A 25,892-nucleotide genomic window follows, 5' to 3' on the forward strand; every position below is an offset into this window, starting at 1 on the left:
ACACAAGCATATGCATACACCTGGGGTAAAGAGTTGCTAATCCACTAGATAAACATTAAAACTGGAGTCACACTCCTTTCTACTCTCCTTTCAATGAACCGGCACACATAGCTTTCCTTCACATCGTCACTTTTACATTTCATGTGAATTTGGGAATTTACATGAATGTACACTTCATTTAAGAATGTGGATAAGAAAAACACCAACCCAGCATTACACATATGTAATGTACATACATATATACATATACATATATACATATTCCCATTCATTGGCTAACATGGTAGGCTAATTTTGGGATTGCTTTCATCATAATCAAGTCATGTTGGATCTAATTCATAAAGCAAAAACTACTGATCCTTGATTTTCATTGGACAGGACAATACATAAATACGTGAATAAAGTCATAAAAGTAAAGGAACTAATAAAGCCATAAAGGTCTTTAAAGTGTGACTTTCCGTCCCCGTCAGCGTTTGTCAATAAAACCGCCTGGTGGGCGTGGCTTTTGGGTGCCAGTTTTTTAATTGGTCTACGGGGCAGCAGGTGTGACAAGAACCTGTCACGCGACCCGGAAGTAGAATCGTCGCTGTACCTGCAAACTAGTTAAAATCACATTTTTAGTTATGGTGTTTTCTAAGCCTTTTGGTCAAGAATGAATGGAATTATTAGTTATCTTTCGGAGGGGTGCTGCCTCCCACCGACTCATAGTGCTTATGTAACCAAGCACGCTCCCGTGCCAGATGAGGGGGCTCCTTCTCAGCTACCATTACGAAACAAGCCCCCACCCCCACGCACAATCCCACGCCTTTCCTCCTCCGTGGTAAATCGGCGTGTGGGAGACACCTGTGCCGCTAGCATCATCCATCCCTGGCGCGAGCACGGAGGCGGTGTCGTGCGCGCTCCCGAGGCTAGCGAGAGTGCACCAGTGCAGAGAGGAGGTAGACACCCTGCGCTGCATTTTACTTGTCGTTTTATGTATTTTTCTTCACAATCTCGGACGTCTACCTCAGCGACCAGTGGGCTAATCGGATGCGGGTGCGGTGCCATGTCTGCGACATGTTCGGGGATCCAGAGGAGCTGCTGGCTTAGACCGGCAGAGGACACCCGCAGCAGGTAGGAAGGCTGCTTGGCTGCGTTGCGTGGAGAGCGTCCATCATAACACACACACATACATGTGGTTTTACACACTGCTGCAGTGCACAACCTGTGTGTGTGTGTGTGGGGGGGGGGAGGTCAGAGTCCACCTGCAGGGAACTTCCCCCAGTTTACAGATCCAGTAACTACCAGTTGGAGCCTACTGAGCTGGCCAGTGTGTAATGTGCACCAAAGACCGTTTGAATGCAAATCCGTTTCCTGTATAAAGTTATGATACAAATAAAGAAATCAAGTAACCATAGAGATGAAAGTAGGACAGCACTGTCCTGGTGGGTTGGTGGAGGGCGTACTAGTGGGGCCAGCCCTCTTGCAACATGATGTCATAAACATCATTGTTTCAAGAGACTTTCCAGTAAAATAAGAAAGCCTGCTTTACGAATACTACGATGTAATCAGTAGCCTGTGTAAGCATTGCGTACAGTGGAGACCAGTTTTCATCGTTAATCCATTCAAAACAGCAGAAATCGTAGGAAAAATGAAACATGAAAAAATTAAATCCAGTTCAACTGTTCAACCCAAAATGTTAAAGGGGACCTATTGTGCTCATTTTTCCACCCTTTGTATCGAGTTGTGGTCTCCGAAAGAGCAGCTACACACAATAACGCGCACAGAAAACTTTTTAGATCTTCCAGAATCTGCACCTATTCCAGATGTATTTCCTTTTATTTGTTTTTTCTGCCAAAATGCTCTATTTTAATTTATTCCATAAGCCGTTAGGAGGATAGGACAGGGCCAGACTGACAGACGCTTGAATGGTATTTCTCATCTTCATCTTCATCATCAAAGCACTGGCGCTTGCAACCTTCATTGGCAGCCATACTTGATTAAAAATGCGGTCAAGCGGTTATGATGTCATATAGAGGGGCATCGGAGCTGGGGAATGGTGACGCCCATGTAGAAGCTGGGGGCAGGCTAACGGCCATGTGTTGTAGTAAAAGACAATAACGCGACTAGACTGAGTCACTGACGTGTGGGTCTCTTTGATTGGCCACAGAGTCCGTGGAATGATGTGGGCACACGGGCTAGTTCGTGTAACTCGAGGCATTGAATGGATCGCCTCTCATCCAAGTAGGCTTCATGCTCCAAGACCAGGTGGGACACACACCGGTCAACTAGATAGGACATCTCTAGTCGAGTTCACGCTAGTTGCCATTGATTGGCAAAACTAGCTACTGTGAGAATGTTCACAGGCAGTTTGTTTAACATTGAGTTCATCATCTGAGTTTGCCAGGTGAATGTGCCTTCTGGGGTGCCGTAGTACTTTGTAGACCAGGGACACATAGTGACAAATGAAAGGATGCACGGGCCACAAAGAAAATCTACATCTCAGCTTTGTGATGTAGGTGAAAAAGCCTATTATTAGTAAAAACGCACGTCTTTGCGCATTTTTGCTGTTAATTTGCAAAATATTTAAAGTTCGATATTAAAGGGGATCGACTATGCTCATTTTTCCATCCTTGGCATTGAGTTGTGGACTCTTATCCAGCACACTTTGGATTTCATGCTTCCCTTAAAAACGGTCTGTTTTAATGTATTCCACCCACGGCCCGCCTCCAGGCATGCCCACTCGGCTGCGGTTGGTCACACTCCCAAGTGCTTAGAAGGTTTATCGGTGCCGCTAGCTGTGAATCCAACTTTATAGGAAGAAAAAACATTGCTTCAAGATGTATCTCAATGCTAAGTAGCTTTAGCATTTTAGCATTAGGTTTTCTACATAATCGATAACATCTAATGTGCTTTGTGGGACCTCCAGTGTTTAAAAAAAATTGGGTGGAGCCACTTGTGGTGGGAAAAGACCATCAGCACCCCCCCTGTATGCACACTCTGTAATGCTACAAAGACAAAGATGATGATAGTGATACAGTATTTTACACTGGCCGATGTCACCGTAATGTTCAATGAGACACACAAGCACCGGACTGGATTGGGGGATATAACTGGCTTTTATTGAATGTTTGAATGATCTCACAGCAGGCACACTAATCCCTAACACAAGCTACTCCTGCGGCCGTAACTCATGCCAAGATGGAACGCAACTCTGAACATTTCAGTCTGCCGCCCCCTCACAGCTCTAAAACCACCAGAACACATTTATAGCAACATACAAAAGCACAACTTATTTATGACTTAAATGGCTTATTTTATCATTTTGTGTCTACTATATTGGGTAATATGAGTGTAAGTGTGACTGTAGGGGTGTTATTTTATGTGTAGAGGGCTTTAAGAATCTTTAAAAAAAACTATAAGGTTGTAAACAGGTTTTCTTCAGGAAATTTATAAATAAAGAATCCTAACTCGGAAATTGTGAATGTTCTGAACGCCTGTTTCCATGCTACTGTTGTGATGAGGATTGCATGGGTGAAACATCCATAGCTCTTGTCCTTCTTCAGCTCCCCTACTGGTTGCAGCCAAGTAGTGCACTTTATTTTTGCCTCCATTGTTGGAAGACACGACATATGAAATTGACATATGATCCGGTTTGAAAGAACAAACATGATGGATATTGTGTGCAGTCTACTGAAAGTGCCATTAATGTACATACTGTGCTGAATATTCACCACACTGTGTGCACCATCCAAAATAACTCCACCCACTGGAGAGAGCGAGGAAGCCTGCATGATCAACAACCGGCACTCGCTTTGAGCTGTGGAATGCAGTCAACACCAGCTGGAGAGGCGGTGGAAGAGAGACTGACGGTTGCCACGGCAACCCCTCTCGTCCACGATGATTCGATGCCCCTCCAGACTGAGGATGAGGTGGCAAAAGGGGGGACAAAGCAAGCCTCGGAGAGACCTTTTGACCGAAAGCTTTGACTCACTCCAATCCGTCCAAGGTGATGTCATCACAGCTAAGCACCGCCCCCTCCTCTGCCCTCGCCCTTCCCTCCTCATCAGCCGTATTCAAACACGACCTCATGTATTGCTGCCGAGTCACTATACTCCTACCACAAGGAGGAAGTGGAGGTCATATGATCCCATAATCTTCTCCAAATCTGCCGGATTAAATTGATGTCATCTAACACAGCGTCTGTGTCACGCCTCAATCCGAGCGCGGACCGCCTTAGCGTCACTCTGGGCCAGAGAGCAGGGCGATTAAGTGTAGCCTGATTAAATTGTGGACAACAGGGCGATAACTATTTCATCAACAGGCCGGACTCTCAGCCTGGATGACAATTTAATCCCAACCTTCACTGTGAGCCCATGAAGGCAACATTTACGTGTTGTTCCAATCCTACACTGATGACTTCAACTGTATTCAGACACAGAGTAAATATTAAGTATTTGGAAAGACAACCTATGGAGGCCAACACGCAGGTCATTTACTGTTGTGTGGAAACATTTGGACACCCCATGGAGCTCAATGCTCAGTGCAACACTAGCATGGAAGCAGGAGTTGAGTACATTTCAGAGGAAAACAATTTAAATAAGGCGTGTGTTACATTTCAGCAAACTCCTTGTTGTTGAAGTATTTGTGGCTAATCTGGTTTATCATCTGTGTTTATGCTTACAAACGTGCGGGCAGCCAATGCAGGTTCCATAAACAGCCCAGATGGAGAAGGCTTGTCCTAGCTCTCCCCCGCCAACCCACCATCAGATGTCTCTGTTTTTGTCAGACGTCTGAAAGGTCTAAACATGCCTATAAAGTCTTAGAAAGTATTCCTTTCAGGTCTGGACTGGCGGAACGGTACCTGTCCACCCTGTCCACATTTAAAAATAAGGGGATAACTCTAGCTCAGCATGCTCAGCATGCTCAGCATGCTCACCAGCAGGCCCGGATTGTGTACATTGGGTGAAAACTGTGTACATTGCACTTGTGTACATTTAATTGTATGTTTTTTGCCATTATCATGTCCTATTCTGCGCTTTTCCGTTGTCTTTTATCTAATTGAATTCATGTGTGCACTGTGTTCCAAAATCTGTAAAAACGTTGTTGTGCTACTCTGGTAAACAATCGCCTGATTGACCTTTGGACCATTTCCCACTGACAGGGCCGTAATACGAATGCTGGCAACGCTAAATAGAATTAGGATCTTTGGGTATTACCTGGTAGGGATAGTTGATCTAGCTAATATTAAAAAAAAAAAAAGACTTTTTCCAGCAAGGAAAGGCCACATTGGGAAAAATGAAAGGAGGCAAGGCCACTGTGGGATTTTGTAATGAAGCACGTTTTCACCATTTGTGCTATTTTTCATATAGCGTATAATATTTCAATATTTTCAATATTTATTCTTGTAAAATTACTTAGTGACTTTTGCTTTTTTTGTTTTCTTGTTAAATTATTATTTTTAGAATGTGCTATGGGCCAATAATAAAACAGCTGTTACCTAGCCTGGCCCGCGGGCCGCACTTTGGACACCCCTGATGTAAGCATTGTGTGCAAATGTAGCTAAAGTTGTGGCTACTACATTTCACTTCTATCTATTATAAATGTGTTGATGAAAAGGAGGACTCCTTCTAAACACCTGGACAACATTAATGCCTGAATGTGAGCTGGTGTGCATGCAGGGTTAGGGTTAGGTTTAGGGTTAGGGTGCCTTAATGTGAGCCAGTGTGCATGGAGCGTTTTGGTTCCAGTGCATGTTGGAGAGGAAGTAGTCCATACATACAGGAGAGCACATAGCAGACCACCCGCTTACATTCTGCTGAGTCAGTGGGCTTTGTGGCAATCTGTCAACAGCCAGCCAGCCAGGCTCCGGGCCAAAGGGCCAGCCCGGTGGGAAAGTTGTACTAACGACCGAGGTCTACTCCTAGTGTTTTTTGATTGGAGAAGAGTTAATTCCGGCAAAATTGGTGGCTTTCTTGAATTTAATGAACCCTTAAGTGTTTTTTGTGCCCTTAGTGGCCCTACTTATTGTTTTGTCGCTAAGCTCTCATTACATGGGAAGCTTGTATAGAGGAACATAAGGGAGTCAGGTTTCACTCTGTTAATGGGTTCCTTATGTTTGTTTGCTGTAAATACAGAATGGAGAGGATGTCAGCTTTAGCTGACAGGTCGGGTATATAGAAATGATAGTAGCACTTACTAGCCAGTCAAATACAAATCCCCTATTACAGTATGTCATAACCATCGTTTGGGCCCCAAGAGCCTGTTTATGGGCACCAAAAGAGGGACAAATTTATTATCTTAAAAAAGTTAAAAGATTTCTATCAGAATAATCAAAGCCACCAAGGCATACACCCAATTCAATTTGGCAGCCGCACGGTCGAGAGTCGATTCTCCGCTTGGGCATCTATATGTGGAGTTTGCATGTTCTCCCCATGCGTGGCTTTTCTCCAAGTACTCCTTTCATCCCGCATCCCAAAAATGGTGTGAATGGTTGTAGGATAGTAGGCTCAAGCATACCTGCACCCCTAATGAGGATAAGCACCATAGAAGATGGATGGAATTCAATTTGGCACATGTTTTTCATTCATTCATTTTCTACCGCTTTTTCCTCACGAGGGTCGCGGGGGGTGCTGGAGCCTATCCCAGCTGTCTTCGGGCGAGAGGCGGGGTACACCCTGGACTGGTCGCCAGCCAATCACATATAGACAAACAACCATTCACACTCACATTCATACCTATGGACAATTTGGAGTCGCCAATTAACCTAGCATGTTTTTGGAATGTGGGAGGAAACCGGAGTACCCGGAGAAAACCCACACATGCACGGGGAGAACATGCAAACTCCACACAGAGATGGCCGAGGGCGGGGACCGAACCCTGGTCTCCTAGCTGTGAGGTCTGCGCACTAACCACCAGACCGCCGTGCCACCCCGGCACATGTTTTTATAGTAATTAAAATGTCAAATTTAGTTTTGGTGAATTTTAGTTTTGGATTGTTTGAAGCTGTGGTAGTGGGCTGCATAAGAGGCTTTTTATGATGATTGACAAGTTTTAGTTATTTATGAACTGTTTTCCATAACCAGCATAACATGAACAGAAAACATTGCTGACTGTCAAACATTGAGCCTCCTCTTCTTACATATTATTAGTACTGACATATTAGTACAAAAGTACGATTTACTGTTAGATTAGATTTGATGGCTCTTTCAGAGTACTAGAACTACCGGTACATTGGACATGAGTTGTTCAATAATATATCTTTAATTTCAAAATAACAGAATAAAATAGCAATTTCTATATTTTTCATTTTCTTTTGGTTCATTCAACTTCCAGCACGATTAAAACTACGTGTACAAAAAGAAAGGAGAGGTGAGCTATTTGTGTACATATCGTGGAATGTTAGCACTTTGGCTCACATAGCTATGCTAGTGGTGCTAGTGTTTCCTTTCCCTCCCCCTAATGTTGCCTTGTATATTGTGATATATGACATCGTATTACATCAGACAAGTGCAGCGTAACGGTGTCATGTAAAGATGGATAAGGTGCACTATGGTGCTTCTCGGAGACAAACGCAGCTCATTAGTATTAAAGTATATTAAAGTAAACACACCCTCCCTGTAGAGCTTTTTACTCAGTGCACTTGTTCAATTATTCATTTAAAACAACAAAGTGGTGGACTAAATAAAACCTTTGCACAGTACCGTAATCGGACTTCATGAACTGAATAATAGAATTTTAGAATACTTGTAGTACTCCAAGTCCTGGTTTGCTGGTTAAAACAGTCCCTCCCCATTCTGACTATGGAGCCTGGTTTGCATCACCCAAGCTGGCAGCATCGTGCCACGGCATCACACACACTACCATGTATCAACGCCACGCTAAGCAGGCTCACGTCAGGCGGGCTCCATGCATCTTTTTCTCACATCCTCCTCTTTCTGCTCCCCCCCCACTCACGTTTCAGGCTGCGTGTGGTGGCAGAACAACAGCATCATGGAGGCTGGCTGCGTGGTTGCCGCGGTGATTGAGAATGCTACCTCAGGACCCCAGGGGGAGGCAGGACATGGTCACGTCCTTGAGGGGTGAGATGATCTATTTCTGTCTGCCACTCATGACTACTGAGTCCGATTCCTCACGCTTTATTGCAGTGGACACCAAGACGTGCACGTATTTATGCATGCATCATCATTTCAATGCAATGCCTCTATTGCCATACCTCTTATTCCTTGGCCATTAATGAGACTGCACGTTGCCGAAGCGGTGTGTGTCAGTGTTCTCGTGTGACTGATCTCATCAGCCGGAGTAACTGTGACAAAGCCGAGGGGCGTTCCCTGCCACATCTTTTTGTTGCTCATAAAAGTTGAGCGCATTCACGACCTCACCCTCTTTCTCCTGGAAGACCGAGTCACGTTGTGAGTCAGGCTTTTGTGGGGGGGCTGCCTTTATGAGCTGTCTCAATAGGTGAGCTTTGCTATGCTCAGCACACGCACTTCCTGTCTTTTCCACATGTTCATGATCCTATGTCTGATAACATGTTCCTCCGTGTCCCTCAGCTGTATGCTTTAGCGTTGCAGTTTCATGTTGCCAGCACAGGGTTGACGGGTAAAACTATATCAAGCTTGATAGGAGATAAATATCAGGGAAAACTATAGTCTGGAAAATATGGTATTCCATAAATAAAGCTGGTTAAGTAGTTTTCGTATAACTGTCCTTGCTGAACGTCCCTTCAGGCGCGCTAATAAAAAGATTTCTTTCTTCATTTCTAAATTCTTCATGTGCATCTTTGTTGTCCTGCAGAGACGTGGCACCATTCAGTCAGCTGAACAAAGACGATGTTGTACCTCAAGCTACCAGCAGCAGTCCTGCAGACGAGTGGCAACCACAGGACATGCGGGTATACACACACGTACACGTATCAAGGCTACGAAAGATAGAGAAGCCAGATCCAGAATGTCACCAGCATGTGATTTGGATGAACAGAAGGCCACATGATGATGATGATGATGCTGATGCTGTGTGAGAGTGTTTTGGATGTCGTAGATGTCTCATGAAAGGGAGATCTTGCATTCAGGAACAAGCTATGATGATGAAGCGATTAACTAATTAATCGGCAACTATTCTGGCATTCAAAGAATATTTTTTTCAGTTAAACGTAAATATCCTGAGCTCAGTCTATTGTCTATTACGGCAAAACAAGATATCCACACACATTACTGGAATCACTGCATGGACACAAGACAGCCAAGGCTTTAACCATTAGCATGCTAGCGAGTTAACTAGGTAGCTTCCATTTTATTGAATATATTGTATAACTTAAAGGGGACCTATTATGATCATTTTTCCACCCTTTGTATCGAGTTGTGGTCTCCTATAGAGCAGCTACACAGAATAACCCGCAAGAAAACTTTTCCAGAATCTGCACCTATTCCAGCTGGATTTCCTTAGATTTGTGCTTCCTGCAAAAACAGTCTGTTTTAATTTATTCCACCCATGGCCCACCTCCGGGCACGCCCACTCTGCTGTGATGAGGTCACACACCTAAAGTGCTACCTAGCCATGAACCATACACTATAAGAAAGTCCGCCCTTCTGTGACATCACAAAGGAACGGTTTTACCCCGCCTTTTCAAACCGAGTGTTTAGAGCCATCCACAAATTCTTCTAGAGCTCACTTCTAAATGTGCAAACCTCATGATCTGAAACTTTGGCATGGTTTAACACCAGAATAAATCATTCTAACTAGCCAAATCTATCTGTGGCAGTCCAAATGTACTCATGGCGGGCCTCCACATTTAAATGGATGTATGGGAAGCGCTGCTATAATATACGTAGCTGTGTAGGCTGCACACCCACTCAGAAAAAGGCCAAATATTGTATTTGTTGAACTGTTTATTGGTGGTCAACATGAGTGTTGAGTCTACCTGCATGCTGCCGTTGTTTGACAGGTCAGGAGCGATGACGTCACAGAGCGCCCGGCCGAGCACCTACTGCGGTCCTGCCCCAGCACGGCGAGCATGAAGGTCAAGAACATGAAGAAGTAGGTGCTCCCTGCTATTATGGGCTGTAAACCAGGTCTGTTATCCAGGCCAGTGAGACGAAGAGCTATAAAATGATTGGCGTAATAGTCTTAGGCACGCTCCGCCCCGCCCCACCAGACACCCACCCCCGTCACTCTTTCTTTCTTCCTTGTCGCTTTTCTTCCCCTTCCACCTCAGCATCGTAGCAGTGAGGTGATACTGTTGTACTTTTCCTGCTTTTAGGCTGACGTTCCCCAGAGGTCACTTCCCCCGCCTGGAAGAGTGCGCCCATTTCCACTATGAAACTGTTGACTTTGGGAACGTTGAGGTGAGCCCCTCACTGTACAGTAACGGTACTATAGAGATGAAACTTATATACTATACTGATATACTGTAGAGCAGTGGTTCCCTTCAGACATTTGACCTGAAGCTGTGTACCCCCTACTCCTGCACACTCCTGCACACTCCTGCACACAGAAACATTATGTCTATTCACTTCAAATATTGAACACAATTCAATCATTCCTTTTCATAGTAAATTGGGGTGAAAAATTTGTATTGGCATGGTGACATTAGGATAAAGTTTGACATGAGCACTACTGATAGATAAGTTATCCTACATATCTTTTTTTCCCCACTCTGAAGTCGGCATCCTTCCCTTTCGAGGAGTTATGTGATGCACCTGAATGCACCATTTCAGAAAAAGCTGTAGCAGCATTGACCGCAGTTTGCTAGTTTTGATCCTGCTTGTTGAGTATGAAGTATCCATTATCTGACTGGAATCTTTCCATGGTGTCCCAACTCTGGAATCTTTCCATGGTGTCCCAACTCTAAAAGAACCACTACCCCTTCTTAATAGTATCTGAAATACAAAAATACATACAACCATCAATAAAGCCTCATTTTTGGGTGAATCCCCATCACCCCAATGGCAGTTGATGCCATGATGTACCCCTGAGGGAATGCATACCATACTTTTGGAACCACAGCTTGTATTACAGTACAAGTACACTGTCCACCGAGGGTCAACACACAACCAAAGTTCTTCTAATGACAACACAAGTGAGAAGCAAGGTCATTGTGTCCTTCCTCCAATCAAGGGTGGCGATAGTAGCGCAAAGGTCTGGGGCTGCATGAGTGCTGTCGGCACTGGGGAGCTGTGGTTCTTTCATAGAGGCACTTTCATGCATTTTTTTTACATTTTTGGTCTGTTTAGTATATTTATATGTGAAAGAACTTTCAAGCCCAGAAATAACATTTTTTCTGACTCCATGGGGCCTATTTTTTACCCACTCCCACCGTGTATTAGTCTTCTTATTTATAATCTCTTAATCTACTTATTAATTGGACACTACTGTTGTATGAGTTTACATTACACAGATTGAACTATGAACATAAACGCTATTATTGCCTCCGTGTTGTGAAAAGGTTCAATTCCAAAATCCAAGCTAGAGCATGGATTCTGCGACTTAGCTCAAGCGATGCCAATAGTGTAGCTCATGGGCATGGAAAAGACTTACACATCAAAATGGCCCTTGCATCCTTTTATTCTTCATGATGTGGCCCTTGCTGTAAAACATTTTGAAATAAACCATCCAAAACTTTTTGACCTCAGAGCTTTTAAAAGAATCCTTGCAGTCTCAGCAGAGCCTTAGGGCTCTGTGACGTACATTTAAATCCCACACTGGTCCCACACCCTATTTGCATGCTGATGATGTGTTCTCTGAGGCTGGTATTTGCATTCACCTCAGAGCCGCTGCTCTTCTCTTAATGTTAGCAGGGGGAGCTTTCTAAAACTGTCCCAGTTAAGCGGTTGCATCACCCGCAGGATGCATGGAAGGATGATTACGTTATAACGCCACACAAAAGCCCGCGTCTATTCAAGGCTGCTTCAGCTGAGCATTGTGATGCAAGGGTCAGCTGAGGTGGAAGCATGTGACGTCAGCAGGAACGCCCCTGAAGGCGTCGCTGTTCTATAACAAGTGTGGACACAGGAAGCCACGTAAAGTCTCCTCTGAAGGACGCAGTCTCTGAATTAGGACGCAGACCCAAGTAGTATGGATGCTAGATGTGGAGGTGTCAGTCAAGGTAGCACCTCCTCTGTAGGGGAGGTGCTGTGGTGCGGAGTTGCTGGAGTAGCATAACAAGAGGTGGTGAGGCAGACGTGGCTGCTCAGTCAAGTGTGCAAGCGTCTATTAAGCGGTTGGATAACTTCCTTGAAGTTTCTCTTCTTTGCCAGCAGAGGGCAGCAGTCGTGTTCCTGCAAACTCGATGCCGCCATAGAAGTGGAAAGTACAAATGCTCTAACTGGAGGAGTGGAGATGAGGCTGCAGCTCCTCGCTTACTGTCAATATGCCAGCGTGCAGTGCAAACGCAACACTGCAAACAACAGCGTGATGTCTCTGGTGCCAGACTGCAGCGTGAGGGGGAGGGGGACCCTCGGCTCAGGTCTCGTGTATCCTAATCACCAAAGCGCACAAGGACAGCAAGGGCAGACTGCGTGATCCCGCTCCAGATCATCTCCAATCTCCTGCCCAGCCTTGAATGCCATCGAGCGGCGATGCTTTGCATGGCCCCCGGTCCGTTCAGCTGTTTTTGCAGCTTTGCTCGAGATGAGCTACTGTGTTCCCGTCGAGCCCATTTGCTGCCAAGCCGCCTTTTGTGGCCAGAGAAAGGACCGCCGTTGAGAGGAGGGGAGGCAGGGATGAGCAAGACGGGAAAGGGAGGAGGGGGGAGGGGATGTTGGAGGCAGCACGGAGGAGAGGGGATTGAAAAAAAGGGGGTAAGACACAGTGGGAAGCATCCTCACCTCATACGTTGTCCATTGTCGACCCAGCCAGAGAGGTGCATCATTCAATTTAGACATTGTGCTTTTTGGAGCATGGTGGAGGTCCAGGACAGGACGCTTGGTGCCAGGTAATGCGCACGTGTGTTGGTCTGCTGCATGCTTTGTGAGCCAGCCTTTGTGATGACAATTGTGTATGTGGCTTTAAAAGTTTGAGCTCGGATGTCCTAGTTTCCTTCATTTCTTTGTGACTCTTGTAGCAAATGTGGCTGAATGCACCGATTAATCAGTTGTTTACCACTTCCTTCGTGCATTGTGTTGGTGGGGAATAAAGCATAGGCAGGTAGTGTGGATCTGGGACATTTGGATGACTTGGTCTTGGCTACGGATGTACGTCTTTGTTAGATGATTCAATTCAAATCTAGATACACATGTTACAATACGATTAAAAAATGGTATGTTTCAAAATCAGAACGATTCCATGGAGCGTACAAACGATAGGATTCGATTCCATTCTACGGTTAATGTTTGTTGACATATTAATATTATATATTATATGCTGTAAAGATGCCAATTATATAAAAGTGTCATTCTCATTGTATTTATATTATATATACATTATTATCTATACATTATACATTATAGCCCCATTGGCTTTTTGGTCGATATCAACCGATACAGCTGTGAGTAACATCATACATCTCCTGTAGTGGAATGAACACATATGCTGTTGTGTTGTGAAACTAATGGATACAGCATCAGCAACTAGCTTCTCAGTGTGGCTGTAAACAACATTTTGTGTAAGCAAACTACCGTCCGACTGCTGCTATTTCTGCATTTTTTTACTTTCCTGCCCCCCCAAAGACATACGAAGGAATTGTGTACAGTGTTTTCTCCACCGTCAGCTAATTATGCTCTCAAAAAGTTATAAATTATCTGTGAAATGTTATGCCCTGGGATTTGGTTTGCAGCACATGAATGAGGCATTTTGTCCACTCTGATGCTTGCCACATCCAATATGGTGGCAACAATAACATACAGCACAGCGGAAGATCACATTATTAGATTTCCTACAAGGGACTAAACTACATTTTATTTTACAAAGTAGTAAAATGGATCAACCTGTTTATCCATCCCTCCCATTGTCTATGCCACTTAACCTCAGTAGGGTCACAGGGGTATGCTGGAGCCTATCCCAGCAGACTTTGTTTCCCTTTTTGACATCCAGTGTTGGATTATTTGTAATTTTTTTCATGTCTTTCATATTTTCTCATTGACTAAAATACGACTTAATCACAAAACTCAGCAACTGATTTAGTTGTTTGCCTTTTTCAACATGACATAGTAGGGTATTTTTCCGTACTGTATTGTATATTTTCATTTTTAAAACCCCCACAAACTCCCATCTACATACATCTCCATGATTCCAGCCTTCTCCATCGCCTTGGTCCCCTTTACCTCATGAAAGCAGTAAGTGGGTCGCAATGTGTTGTGTAATGTGCTGCAAACCGTTATAAATAACAAGAAGTTCCCTTGACTCCTTCCACACTAACATCTGCCAATGTATTCCCAAGCCCCCCCTATTTCTGGGACCATGTAGAACCTCGCTAGAGAGGACTTTGGGTTTGAGCAGCATGCAAAATGAATCCAAGCTAGAACACGCCTCAAAGCGCTCATCTATTGCAGCTTATACGGCATCATGATAATGAATAATTCTACTGCATATAATACATACTGCACCATTGATGAATAGAGGACTATCCATAAGGCTGGCATTGTCTACATTTATTTAGTGCTGTGTTTCTGCAGATCTCTGAATGTTTTTTACTAGAGTCGTAATCTTTCCTCCTTCTTCAGGTCACATCCAGAGAGGATGCTGTATCAGTCTCATCAATTATTTAGAAACCAAGCTCCACTAATATCACCCCACTGCTCTGCTTTCTCAGTTGGCCTTTGCAGAGGGGCAGAGCGAAGGACCAAAGGCGGGCCAAGACTCCAAAGAACTACTCTTTCTTGTCCAGATCACCTGCCAGGTATCTCACTGTTACGAGTCCTTTTGTCCTCCAGCCGGTTTCACACTTTCTCTTCTCACACAGGCTCGGAACTGGCTGGTGAAGAGATCCTACGAGGACTTCCGTGTGCTGGACAAACATCTCCACTTGTGCATCTATGACCGCCGCTACTCGCAACTGACCGAGCTGCCAAAATACGAGCCAGTGAAGGACACAGCTGAGGTACAGTGGAGCTGCACTTCTTAGCACCGCCATTGTGAATGGTCATACATCGAGATCTACTGAAGCTGCAGCAACAAATCTGCCTTTATTTTACATTTCTGATGTTATTTGCCTTCATCAGGAGGGCAAAATATTGGAAATATACCACCGCCTGACGGTGCCAAATAAAATGGATAGATGTACCTAATGATGTGTCTAATAGTATTTGTTTTCAGTCAGTAACCAAGATGTTGGCCACCTACCTGACCCGCTTCTCTGCCATCGCTGACAACAAGATCAACTGCGGTCCAGTTTTAACATGGATGGAGGTAGCATCGCCTCTCCTTTGTCAACGTGACTTTCCACCCGAAAGCAGGATTCTACTTTTGTCTAACTGGGGAATGGTTTCGAGTAAACGCTTGTGTTTGTAGATCGACAACAAGGGAAACCATCTTCTGGTATCTGAGGAGGCTTCCATCAACGTCCCTGCGATCGCTGCCGCCCATGTGACTAAACGCTACACAGCTCAGGCCACCGACGAGTTGACCTTTGAGGTATCGTCGCTCACAGACAAAACATTACTCTGTATTAACGTGTGTGACATTATCATTTTATTTCAACTTAACATGGATTGCATTATGCTATCCTTTAACATTCTTTTTTCCATCAAAGACAATACATAAGCAGAATACTTGATTTTTCTATTGGCCTCAAGCAGGAAATAAAAAAATAAAAAAATCTACAAATATGAATACCATGAGGTATTTACAGTTTTCACATGTGGAATTGAACTGTGTGTGCATGCATTAAAATGTCACTTTAACGCGTAACCTTGTACACGCTACACGACATTAAAGTGCCTTTATTTACTGCGTATAAACATCATTTACAGTCATCTTTTTTTTGCATTTTGGCCCTTTGTGGTTGGTGGATGTTTTTGCCTAAAATATAGCGTAACTGATGAAGTGTGGTATTCCTGTGCCAGGTGGGGGACATTGTGTCTGTCATCGATATGCCTCCCAAAGAGGACACTGGCTGGTGGAGAGGCAAACACGGCTTTCAGGTAACGCACCTTCTATTTTTGATTAGTAATGCCTGTGTTGAGCCATCCAACATCATGCTGATGAATGGGTTGGGAGAACATGTTTTTAGTTTGATATTTGCAGTGGGATATAAACATTTGCTGCCTGAAGCACCTCCGTATCCTCATGCTCGCTGACCTATTTCACTTTACACACACACACACACACACACACACACACACTCAGAGCCATAATGGCCTAACAACTCCACAACGTCTGCTCCATCAAGCCTACAAATACCAGCATGTCCGTCTGTGTCTGTTCTCAGGTTGGTTTCTTCCCATGTGACTGTGTCGAGCTGATAAACGACAAGATCCCTCCCAGCGTTCAGAGCTCGGTGTCTAAGCCAGGTACTGCTTCCTGTTTGCATGGTCCATTTACCACTTTCTCCTGGGATGGCAGAATAAGTGAATTGTAGCGTCTGTGTCGTACTCGTCAGTGTGTAAGAAGCACGGCAAGCTGGTTACCTTCCTGAGGTCCTTCATGAAGTCCAGACCGCCACCACAGAAGCTACGCCAGCGTGGGATCCTCAGGGAGCGTGTGTTCGGCTGCGATCTGGGTGAACACCTCCACAACTCGGAACATGAAGGTGAAACTAGCAGTGCAGAATGACTTATTTAGCAGTATCTCAGCGAGGTCAGCAACCTTTTTTATCCAAGTGTGTCTTCTCCAGGTGGAACCTTGCTTTTTGCAGAAGTCATGTTGATACGTCCATATTTTTAACATACACACACACTCACTCCTGCCTCTCCAAACCCTCCCAGCTATCTCGATGCTGATCAACATTTACAATAAAAGTGACCGTTGTAATGATTAGATTACACTCAGCTCCAAAAGGCTGTCTCTTCAAATGCCGTTGTTCACCAGCAACAGAAGCTAAGCAGCTAAATAGACAATCAAGGTTTAAGTAGTTTCTAAAGCAGTATTGTAACACCCCCACTGTCCCTGTGCTGCAGTTGAATTGTATGCTCCATTTGTGTCGGCTTGTCTGCGTGTTGGTGGCCCCCTGGCCTTTTGTCCCATGTTGGTAGAGAGTGTTCTTGGCCAATCGTATTCACTTAAAAAACACGTTTTAAAGCAAGCTGAAGATGCCTATGACTATTTCCTGTTCAACTCAAATGGACCACAGCTCCGATAAAAGCTGCTTTCAAACAGCACTACAGCACACTGCCGCCACCTTAACGGGGGAAACACCTGCCACCCACCAGTTGAGAGTACTTTGTGTGTACGATATCTAGTTACAATTACACAATATAATATTGTATCAGGATTCATGTACCGCATAGTACTGTGTGAGTGGGTGTGGTCACTGTTTGTAACCTTGTTCTTAGATATGATCCCATCCTATAAGACCCAACAGTGAATGTTGGCTAAATAAACCCCATAGCAGCATTAGCCTGCACGTGTTAGTCGGATCAATTCACTGTCTCTTTTTAATCCTCTCTAGGGGATTTATTGATAGCAAGAGAAGAAAAACAGCAACAAATATGACCAGCCAGCCAGACTCATCCATTTAACAGGATTTGAGTGGAATTAGAGACGTTCTAGCTGATGACGACTGGTGTCTTGTTATTTCATGCACCTTCTAGCGTGAGGAGCAATCCATCAACGTGTAACCGACGCTGAAAACCGCTCGTCATCTTTTGGTTGTCTGTCCTCACCTCTCCTACAGTACCCCAAGTCGTTCAGAGCTGTGCTGAGTTCATCGAAAAACGTGGCGTTGTGGATGGAATCTACAGGCTGTCAGGGATCTCGTCCAACATCCAGAAACTCAGGTTGGTTTTCGTTAGTGTGGAGTATCTCTCTTAACACAATTCCTCGACGAGGTGCAGTCGAGCAAGGTTGGTCTGTTGATCCAACCGATGGGCCCCAATTTCATAGTCCGGGGGGGGGCTCACCTGCCTGACCATTGTCGCATCATTCTTATTCTTTCTGTGTCTCCATTTTAGACACGAGTTTGACTCGGAGCAGATTCCCGACCTAAGCCGAGACGTCTTTAGACAGGACATCCATTCTGTGGGCTCCCTTTGTAAGCTGTACTTCCGAGAGCTGCCCAACCCCCTGCTCACCTACCAGCTGTACGACAAATTCTCAGTGAGTGAAAGTGGGCCACAATGATTGTTTTAGTGCTCTTGAGCCAAATTGCTCCTGCTGGAAAATGGTGTCGATGCGTTGTGTGGCGCTTTCTAGGAGCGGCGGGGGTGTCAGCAAATACAAATGTCTGCTCTGAATCTAAAGACCATTGAGGGCCACATACTGAAATGGTCCACTTTGACATTTTGTGTAATATAAAGTTAATATACTTTTTTTGGTGTAATTATGACTATTAAAATTATTATTATTATAAAATATTTCTACAACCAAATTTTACAGAAATAAAAAAAAAACTATTTGCTGGGTTTTGTTTTTCATAAAATGTGATACGCACACACACACGTATGTACATATCCAGTATATATGAGAGGGAGGGGGAGGGATATCAATGATATGCCTCCCAGCCCCGGTTGCTTTATCCTTGCAGGAGGCTGTGTCTGCTGCCACGGATGAAGAGAGGCTGGTTAAAATCCACAACGTCATCCAGCAGCTGCCTCCTCCACATTATAGGTCAGCTCGATGGCTCAGTGTTGCACCCTGTTGGCATGAAATGGAAGTGGCTGTTCTCAGCCAGTGTGAGGAAATGGAAACCCAAGTATTACTGTACAAACTGTAGTATTGCTATCATGACACAAACACAAATCTGATGTTTTTTGTCGTACTTTCCTGTGGTGTAGGTTCTGATTGGTTCTGACTGTTTGTGCACAGGACGCTGGAGTACCTCATGAGACACCTATCCCGCCTGGCCACATTTAGCTCGGTCACCAACATGCACACGAAAAATCTGGCCATCGTCTGGGCACCAAATCTGCTCAGGTGACAGACGGCAGGCAGCCAAGCGTCAATCAAAGCCATCAGCACCGCTGGACTGTCTGATTGGTTCTGTCTTTCAGGTCCAAACAAATCGAATCGGCATGTTTCAGTGGAACGGCGGCCTTCATGGAGGTGCGCATCCAGTCTGTCGTGGTCGAGTTCATCCTCAACAACACAGAGGCTCTCTTCAGCTCCAAACTCAACGCCATCATACGGGAAAGCACTGGTGAGTCAGGGCAGAAGCACAGCGCCCAGCAGGGGGTGCTAACACTTTGTTTGTCTCCAAGGTAACAGCACCTTATCCAGACCCAAGTCTCTGCTGGTCTGCTCCCCATCCACAAAGTTACTGTCCCTGGAGGAGGCCCAAGCACGCAGCCAGGCCCAGCTGAGCTCACCCACCACCACCCCCTGCCTCAGCCACAGCGACTACATCGAGGTGGGGGAGGGACCCGGAGCACTGCTGGGCAAGTTCCATACAGTCATTGAGCTCCCACTGGAGAGGTGCGTTCAAGGACGGTCTCGTTTGTGTGTTGTTTTCACTGTCTTAATTGCAGTCTTTGTAAAAGTACTAATGCTGATGCTAATGCAATATTCATCATTCTTCTAACGATAATGTTATACTTAAAGCAGAGTACATCAGATAATTGGTGATTTCATGACATTTAGTGTGTAAGTTGGTGGCACACTAATATTTCCACAAATTTGGCAACATATAAAAGCTGTAAAGCTTCTAGGAGTTCTAGTGTCACAGGCATTTATCCACCTCTTTATGCAAAGCATAATAATAATATAAGCATAATAATGGTGAACTATGTGACCATGTAATACATTTTCACCTCATTATAATGGAGTTTGCAATAAACTCTGCAACTTTTGTAACAACTAATACAACGATATACTAATATTGCAAAGTTATGACAAAAGTTGTGAAGTTTAAAATGTAGTGTAGTGTATTCTGGTAGTGCAACCAACATTTTAAAGCGCATGATGGATGCCGAACACTCCAATACTACCAATATGCTGCTTGTCCTCATTAGGGTCACAGGTAAGCTGGAGCCTATCCCAGCTGACTTTGGGCTAGAGGCGGCCAGCCAGCAGGGCACATAAAGACGAAGCATTCAATGCTTCATGCCGGGCTGGCATTGATATGAGACTGGCATTTGAGACCTGATTGTTGTTTTCAACTTTTATGGCAAATGCATCGTCTTGGGTTTCAGTGCCAAACGGGCTCCCTCCAAGGCCAAGAGGTCTCCTGTGGGGAACTGGCTTTCCTTCTTCCACTTGGGCAAGTCCAACTCTGTGTCCAAGCGTAAGCTGAAGCGACATCCCAGTGAGCCCAACGAGATCAAGAGCATCGCGCTGCCAGGTCGGGTCAGCGCCTCCACAGCCTCCATTTTGGATGCTACTGTCTGTTGTTGACAGATCCATTCTTCTTTTCATGCTGCCAGGTGGCAGAGGTGACAGCGGTACATTGCGCTCTGCTAAGAGTGAAGAATCTCTCACCTCCTTGCACGCCCTGGAAGGTCATCATGCATTTGTTTTTTTACCTGGCTTTGTGGACATGGTCTTATTCTGCAAAGAGGTTTTAATGATGTGGTTTTGCACCCCCAGGAGAACCTCCAAACTACCAGCACCTCGGCCCTCGTTCCGCTGGTGAGGCCGTGTCTGCATCGACTCGAGAAGACTTGATCAGGAGCCAAAGACAACTTCCCTTCAGTCAGCACGTTGCAGACGGTATCCCCACTTCGGTTTCACCCCCAAACCAAGAGGAGGACATTGACCTCTATCCTCCAGCTGCTGGCATCTCCACCCTGGACTTTGACCCCATGTCCTTCAAGTTCAGCCTGGCCTCCCCGACTCCTCAACCGCAACGCAACAAGGAAGGACAGAAATTGAGGAAGAGCGCCGGGTACTCCAGTGAATCGGATGCTATCACCTCTCCAAACAACATCAGCAGCCCTCTCTCTCCAGAGTTTAGCCCCACTCTTAGAAAAGGTAACCAGAAGGTAACCTGTGAGCCTCTCTTGCCGGGGAAGCTGTTCAGCTCATCAGGCTTTATCGTCTGCTTCAGCCCCCCTTGACCCTTTTCTCTCCCCCCACAGTAGGGGTGTCTGATGGGCCTATGGCGGATGGGCACGATTCCAGAGCTCCACACCGACATTGCAGCGCAGCGAGCCAAGCATCAGCACCAACGGAGTCCACACAGAACTTGCCTGATCCAGGTTGGTGCCAGCCATCTTTAAAGCCATCACTTCTTCTTCCTAGTTAGTCCATTCTGTAGATTCTTATGAAAGCTTTTGTGTCTTGTCCCATCACGTCTTACCATAGCTTTGTTTGTCCTGTCATACTGTAGCGTTGTTTGTCTTATCCCCCCCCAGGAACAGATAGACTTATGAGTTCAGTGTCTATTCTCCCTCCTCACCCTTCCCCGACGAGTGCTGCACGCAAGTTGGCTTTGGCTCTGGCCGAGTCGGCCCACAAGGCCAGCCGCGGCTCCCAGAGATCAAGAAGTCACCGGGCTCACCCTCTCCAAAGACAGGAAGCCCAGGACCGACCCCCCCGGCCCTCTGCCCTAGAGCTCAACGTCTACCCGCAGAAGTGGATGCTGGAGGAGAACCCGAATCCGGTCCAATTCCTGCCCGCTCACGTCTACTCGCAGCCGATGCCGCTTGTTGAAGGACCGGACAGCTCGTCTAACTTCACTCCTAATGTCAGCCCGCTCGGGTCAGGGAGCCTGGACGAGGGCAGTGCGGGCAGGAGGGGCTCCAGACCAGGGGACGTCACACCGGAGGAACCCACCTACCACAGTGTTGGCGTCTCAACGCCTACTGAGCCCCTCTGCTCCATCCACAGCCCCCTGACCTCCCCCATATATGCCAACGCGGACACCATTGATGTTTTCAATTTCCGCGCCATTCTGGCCGAGACCTCCATGCCTGCCTCTATCGATGAAGTCCTTCCACGTCCGTTCCAGTCTGCGTCACCCCTTCGTTACAACTACAGAGCCCAAGTCCAGCATGACGACGTCTATCACAACCTCAACCGTCAGCATCCTCAACCTGGAAGAATACTGCAGTATCCTCGAGCCATGGCTTTGCCCCATCACCTCATGTACAGGCAGTCCTCAGAGAACCGCTACAGCTCTTCGGGCTTAAGACACCCCTTGTCACCTCAGTACAGACGCTACCAGCGAGGTGAGCACCTTCTGGGTGCCAGACAGCGACAACAAAGCCCCTGGCAGAGGTCGGATGATGGACTCGCCCTGCACCCTGCCATCAGGAGGGCTCGCTCCTTCCACGCCCCGCAGATTAGTCGCCATGACTTCCCCACCAGTGACCTCACGCCTACTGACACCATGTTTCATTCTGGACAGGGCGTGCCCTATCAGAGGCTGCTTCAGTTCGAGGACGTGCAGGTCCTCCATAATAACCCATACTCGGACCTGCGTTATCCCGCGGATCCCTTCCAACGCAACAGTCAGCCTTGCAGGGCGCGTTCCACGAAGGAAAGAACGTCGTCCGACTTCTACCACTACTCTCCTCGCCTTGGCCACCCCCAAGACAAGGCGGTCTACATGGACTCAGAAAGATTTTCTTGTCAGAAGCACGAGAATGAAAGTGGGCGTAAAAACCTGTGCTCGCCACAATCTCCCTACAACAGCCCCGTCTCGCCGACTGACTCGATGGGACGGGAGATAAAGCACATCAGGAGTAAGTCGGATCCTGGAAACGGGATGCTCTCCTCAGACAGAAGGGAAAACCAAGCAGCTGCAAAATCCATATCGCAAGGGTCCCACCTGACGGAGCATGAAATCGCTCGACAGTCAGCAAAACCTGGCCCGGCCCGTCGCGTCGTCAAAGACGGCACCGTGCAGCAGGCGCCGCTTCGCAAAATCCCCTCATTTCCCGAGAGGAGCCACGCTAACCCGACCAAGCGGGGCGACAGTGGCCCGAAACGAGGCCACAAGGCAGACCGGGTAGAGATGCCCGGCGGCGGCGGCGGCTACCGGGCATCGATGAGAGGTGACCTCCTCAGGAGGCCCGAGCGCTCGCAGAGCACCAGAGAGAGTCGCCACCATTATGCCAAATCGCCGCCGGATGCTGAGCACGCTGGATCCTTTTCCACTCAGCTCAACAGAAGGACTCAGAGCACTAAAGCCAGGCCCACACAATATGACCACATGCCGGGGGGGCACTACGCCGCTCCCAGGCCTAAACCCACAAGAGCCAGTAAAGCCGGGTCAGGATTTTGGCCGGGCCAGGACGGCGTGGCTTCCCACGGACACGGACTGCTGTCCAAGGCTCTGGCTCAGGAAGCTTTTTATCACTCTCCAGTCCGAACACAAGCTGGAGTCCACGAGTGACCACCAGTGGTTTATTTTCAAGTGTATCCACCCCGGGGCCAAAGGACAAGAGCACTTTATCCTCTGCCAGACCATCAGACTGTTTCACTCAAAGTCTTTATTGTAACCTTCAGGAGCTGCTAAAAGTTGCCGTCGGTCGTGTCGCCTTCACGAATGATTCTTTCGTTTTTATGGAATCTAGAAAAATCACAAGGGAAGACAAGGTAGACTTTTATTATTGTTGATGTTAAAGTATGCTAAAGAATGTGACTGGACTAAAGTCAGATTGAGATGCTGTAGTACTGTATGTTTTGTATGACTGCTAGCAAGTGGCCAATGTACTGTACTGTACTTCTAACGTACTTCTTCCCCGCTTTTCATTGCAGTCTGAACGCACTTTTGACCGAGTCTTAATGATGAATATTCCTGATACAGTATAAACACTTTATATTTTTCTGTGTGAATCTGCTTGCTGGCTGGGAATTGTTTTGAAAAGTAAAAAAAAAAAAAAAGCACTTTTTAAGGAGTGAAACGGGAATCAACCTCATAGTTGGAATGGCTGACTTCGCTTTCAGTACACATTTTAAAATGCAATCAAATGATTTGCGTTAAAAGTACTTTTATATTTTCCTTACGCAGCTCGCCCTGTGAGAAGAGTATATTTTGTACGCTGATGTTGTTTTGTCAAAAAAAAAGTCATTTCTTCTTTTTAGGGAGCAATGTGGTGTTTGACAGATATGATTATAATCTTTTACTCTTTAAGTTGTAACCGTACATTCATTTAGTGGTCGTCTTACAGAGAATAAATATTAATATTATTCTCCTTTTGGTCAGCTTGTTTATTTATATGTTTCCCTGCCTCCTAGGTTGGGTGTTATTTCAACAGACAGTATTCATTTTTACATAGAAAGGCCTTCTATGGTGAAAAGTAGACTTTTTAATATGTAATAGAGAGTAATCCATACGTGTGCCTGGAGTCTGTCATGAAGGAAGGACGTCCTTATCAAGCTGGTACACCTCGACTCGCCCCACGTAGTCAGCCGCCACTTTGTGGAGGACAGCATGGCTTCGCTACACATCTTAAAATAAAGCCTGGAGGTCTGCTAATGACTCCGCCGTCGGCTGCAGACACGGGAGCTGTAAGTATAAACATGCGAGTGAAATGTCAGTGCTGTAGCTAGCACAGTAGCTATGCTAGTGTTGATAACATTTGTGTTGTGTCCCTCTCCTGATTATGTAAGTGATTACGTCATCGTTATGTCACGTTGATGAGCCACCGCAGGCTGAACCGGACAATGTCAGATGGCGGTCCGTTCTATTGGCTAAAGGAGTGTAAAGGTGACTATAGGGGTGTTATTTCCTATCTGGAAGGCTCTGATAATGTTAAACTATTATTACTACTAATATAACTATTGTAATATACATAACTACTATATTCTCATCTAAGTACTATATTCTAATCTAATGGTGACTATAGGGTTGATACTTCAAATCTAGAGTTTTTTTTTAATCTAGGTCAGTCATAACAAGTTTTTCTACAACTACAACAATATTCCATTTGTAAACAAGGAATTCAAGTTCAAATATAAATGTATTGACCATGATGGTGTCTGAAGTGTGATAAACGAGGGATTACTGTATATGTAAAAAGTGGATACAACAGCTCATTTGCATTCAAGCTGAAGACAAGCTAATATTTTTACATACATATCTTTTTAAAAATAGTATATTATGGTTCACAGGTACAGTCGGAGGATACCTAGTGGTATACTTTATGGTCATCTCCAAAATGTATGTGTATTTTATTAAGATAATTTAAAGCACACATTGATACTCCATAAACTATTAGGAAGAATATTCAATAGTCATCATTTGGTGCAACTACACGATGGATGATATAAAGGCAAGAATTGCCTTTAAAATCATAGATTGACAGTTCTAATTAGATCATAAATGATCACTAGAAATGCATCACGTGGAGATGTGTCTGTAATATTTGCTCATCATACCTGGCAGCTTGGATAGAGTCTTAAGTAAAGACGAGCCTTTTCTCTGCGCAATAGTGGCTTATAGCCACGGGGCGGCGCTGCAACACCGGAAACGGGACCGTACCGCCCACTGCAGGCTGAGATCAGAGTTGAGGTTTGCTTGTGAAAACATCTTTTGTGTGCAGGCTGATGAGTCACAGCTTTGGCGCGGTTTGTGGATCGGTTTGTTGCAATGACACATGAAGCGCACACGTTTGCCGCTAAAGCGCACTTAAATGTTCCATCCAAGGTTGCCCGTGTACAATATGGCCGTCGTCGCCGCTGCTGTGAATGCTCGGTGATAACGGAGAGGTCGCGTGGTCAGATAGAAGCATGAAGACATCAAGAGGGAGGCTGTGGGCTCCTGAAGCAGCGTCATTGTTTATTCATGGCCGCATTGGCATTCAATGTGCAGCCTCACTCTTCTCACTGCTCATCATCAACAAGTTACAATTTTTATTCCGCTGAGGGCTCAAGGCAAATTACGGCAGACAGGAAGAGGGCGGTCTCTAGCAAAATCCCTTCCTGTAGGCCTATATGGC

At 45.7% G+C, this 25,892-nt stretch overlaps 1 protein-coding gene across 2 annotated transcripts; it reads left to right on the forward strand.

Annotated features, from left to right (window-relative positions):
* The first annotated feature begins 784 nt into the window (after positions 1-784).
* Positions 785-24,354, forward strand: arhgap32a (Rho GTPase activating protein 32a). Of its 2 annotated transcripts, XM_058080342.1 has the most exons (23): positions 785-1,113; positions 7,943-8,060; positions 8,776-8,872; positions 9,923-10,014; positions 10,238-10,322; positions 14,726-14,812; positions 14,876-15,013; positions 15,229-15,321; positions 15,424-15,546; positions 15,978-16,055; positions 16,343-16,424; positions 16,514-16,663; positions 17,747-17,849; positions 18,024-18,168; positions 18,596-18,678; positions 18,877-18,984; positions 19,062-19,207; positions 19,269-19,482; positions 20,199-20,347; positions 20,430-20,504; positions 20,593-20,976; positions 21,084-21,203; positions 21,360-24,354. In XM_058080342.1, the coding sequence occupies exons 2-23, from the start codon at positions 7,972-7,974 to the stop codon at positions 23,342-23,344; spliced, it is 4,626 nt and encodes a 1,541-aa protein (XP_057936325.1). In that variant the 5' UTR covers positions 785-1,113; positions 7,943-7,971; the 3' UTR covers positions 23,345-24,354. The 2 variants fall into 2 exon arrangements, with proteins under 2 accessions (XP_057936325.1, XP_057936326.1); XM_058080343.1 differs by lacking the exons at positions 785-1,113; positions 7,943-8,060; positions 8,776-8,872; positions 9,923-10,014; positions 10,238-10,322 and adding an exon at positions 12,858-12,910 and having other exon boundaries at positions 21,360-24,353.
* Positions 24,355-25,892: the final 1,538 nt, after the last annotated feature.

The sequence above is a fragment of the Doryrhamphus excisus genome, chromosome 8 (assembly GCF_030265055.1).
Source record: "Doryrhamphus excisus isolate RoL2022-K1 chromosome 8, RoL_Dexc_1.0, whole genome shotgun sequence".
In the NCBI taxonomy this organism is placed as follows: Eukaryota; Metazoa; Chordata; class Actinopteri; order Syngnathiformes; family Syngnathidae; genus Doryrhamphus; species Doryrhamphus excisus.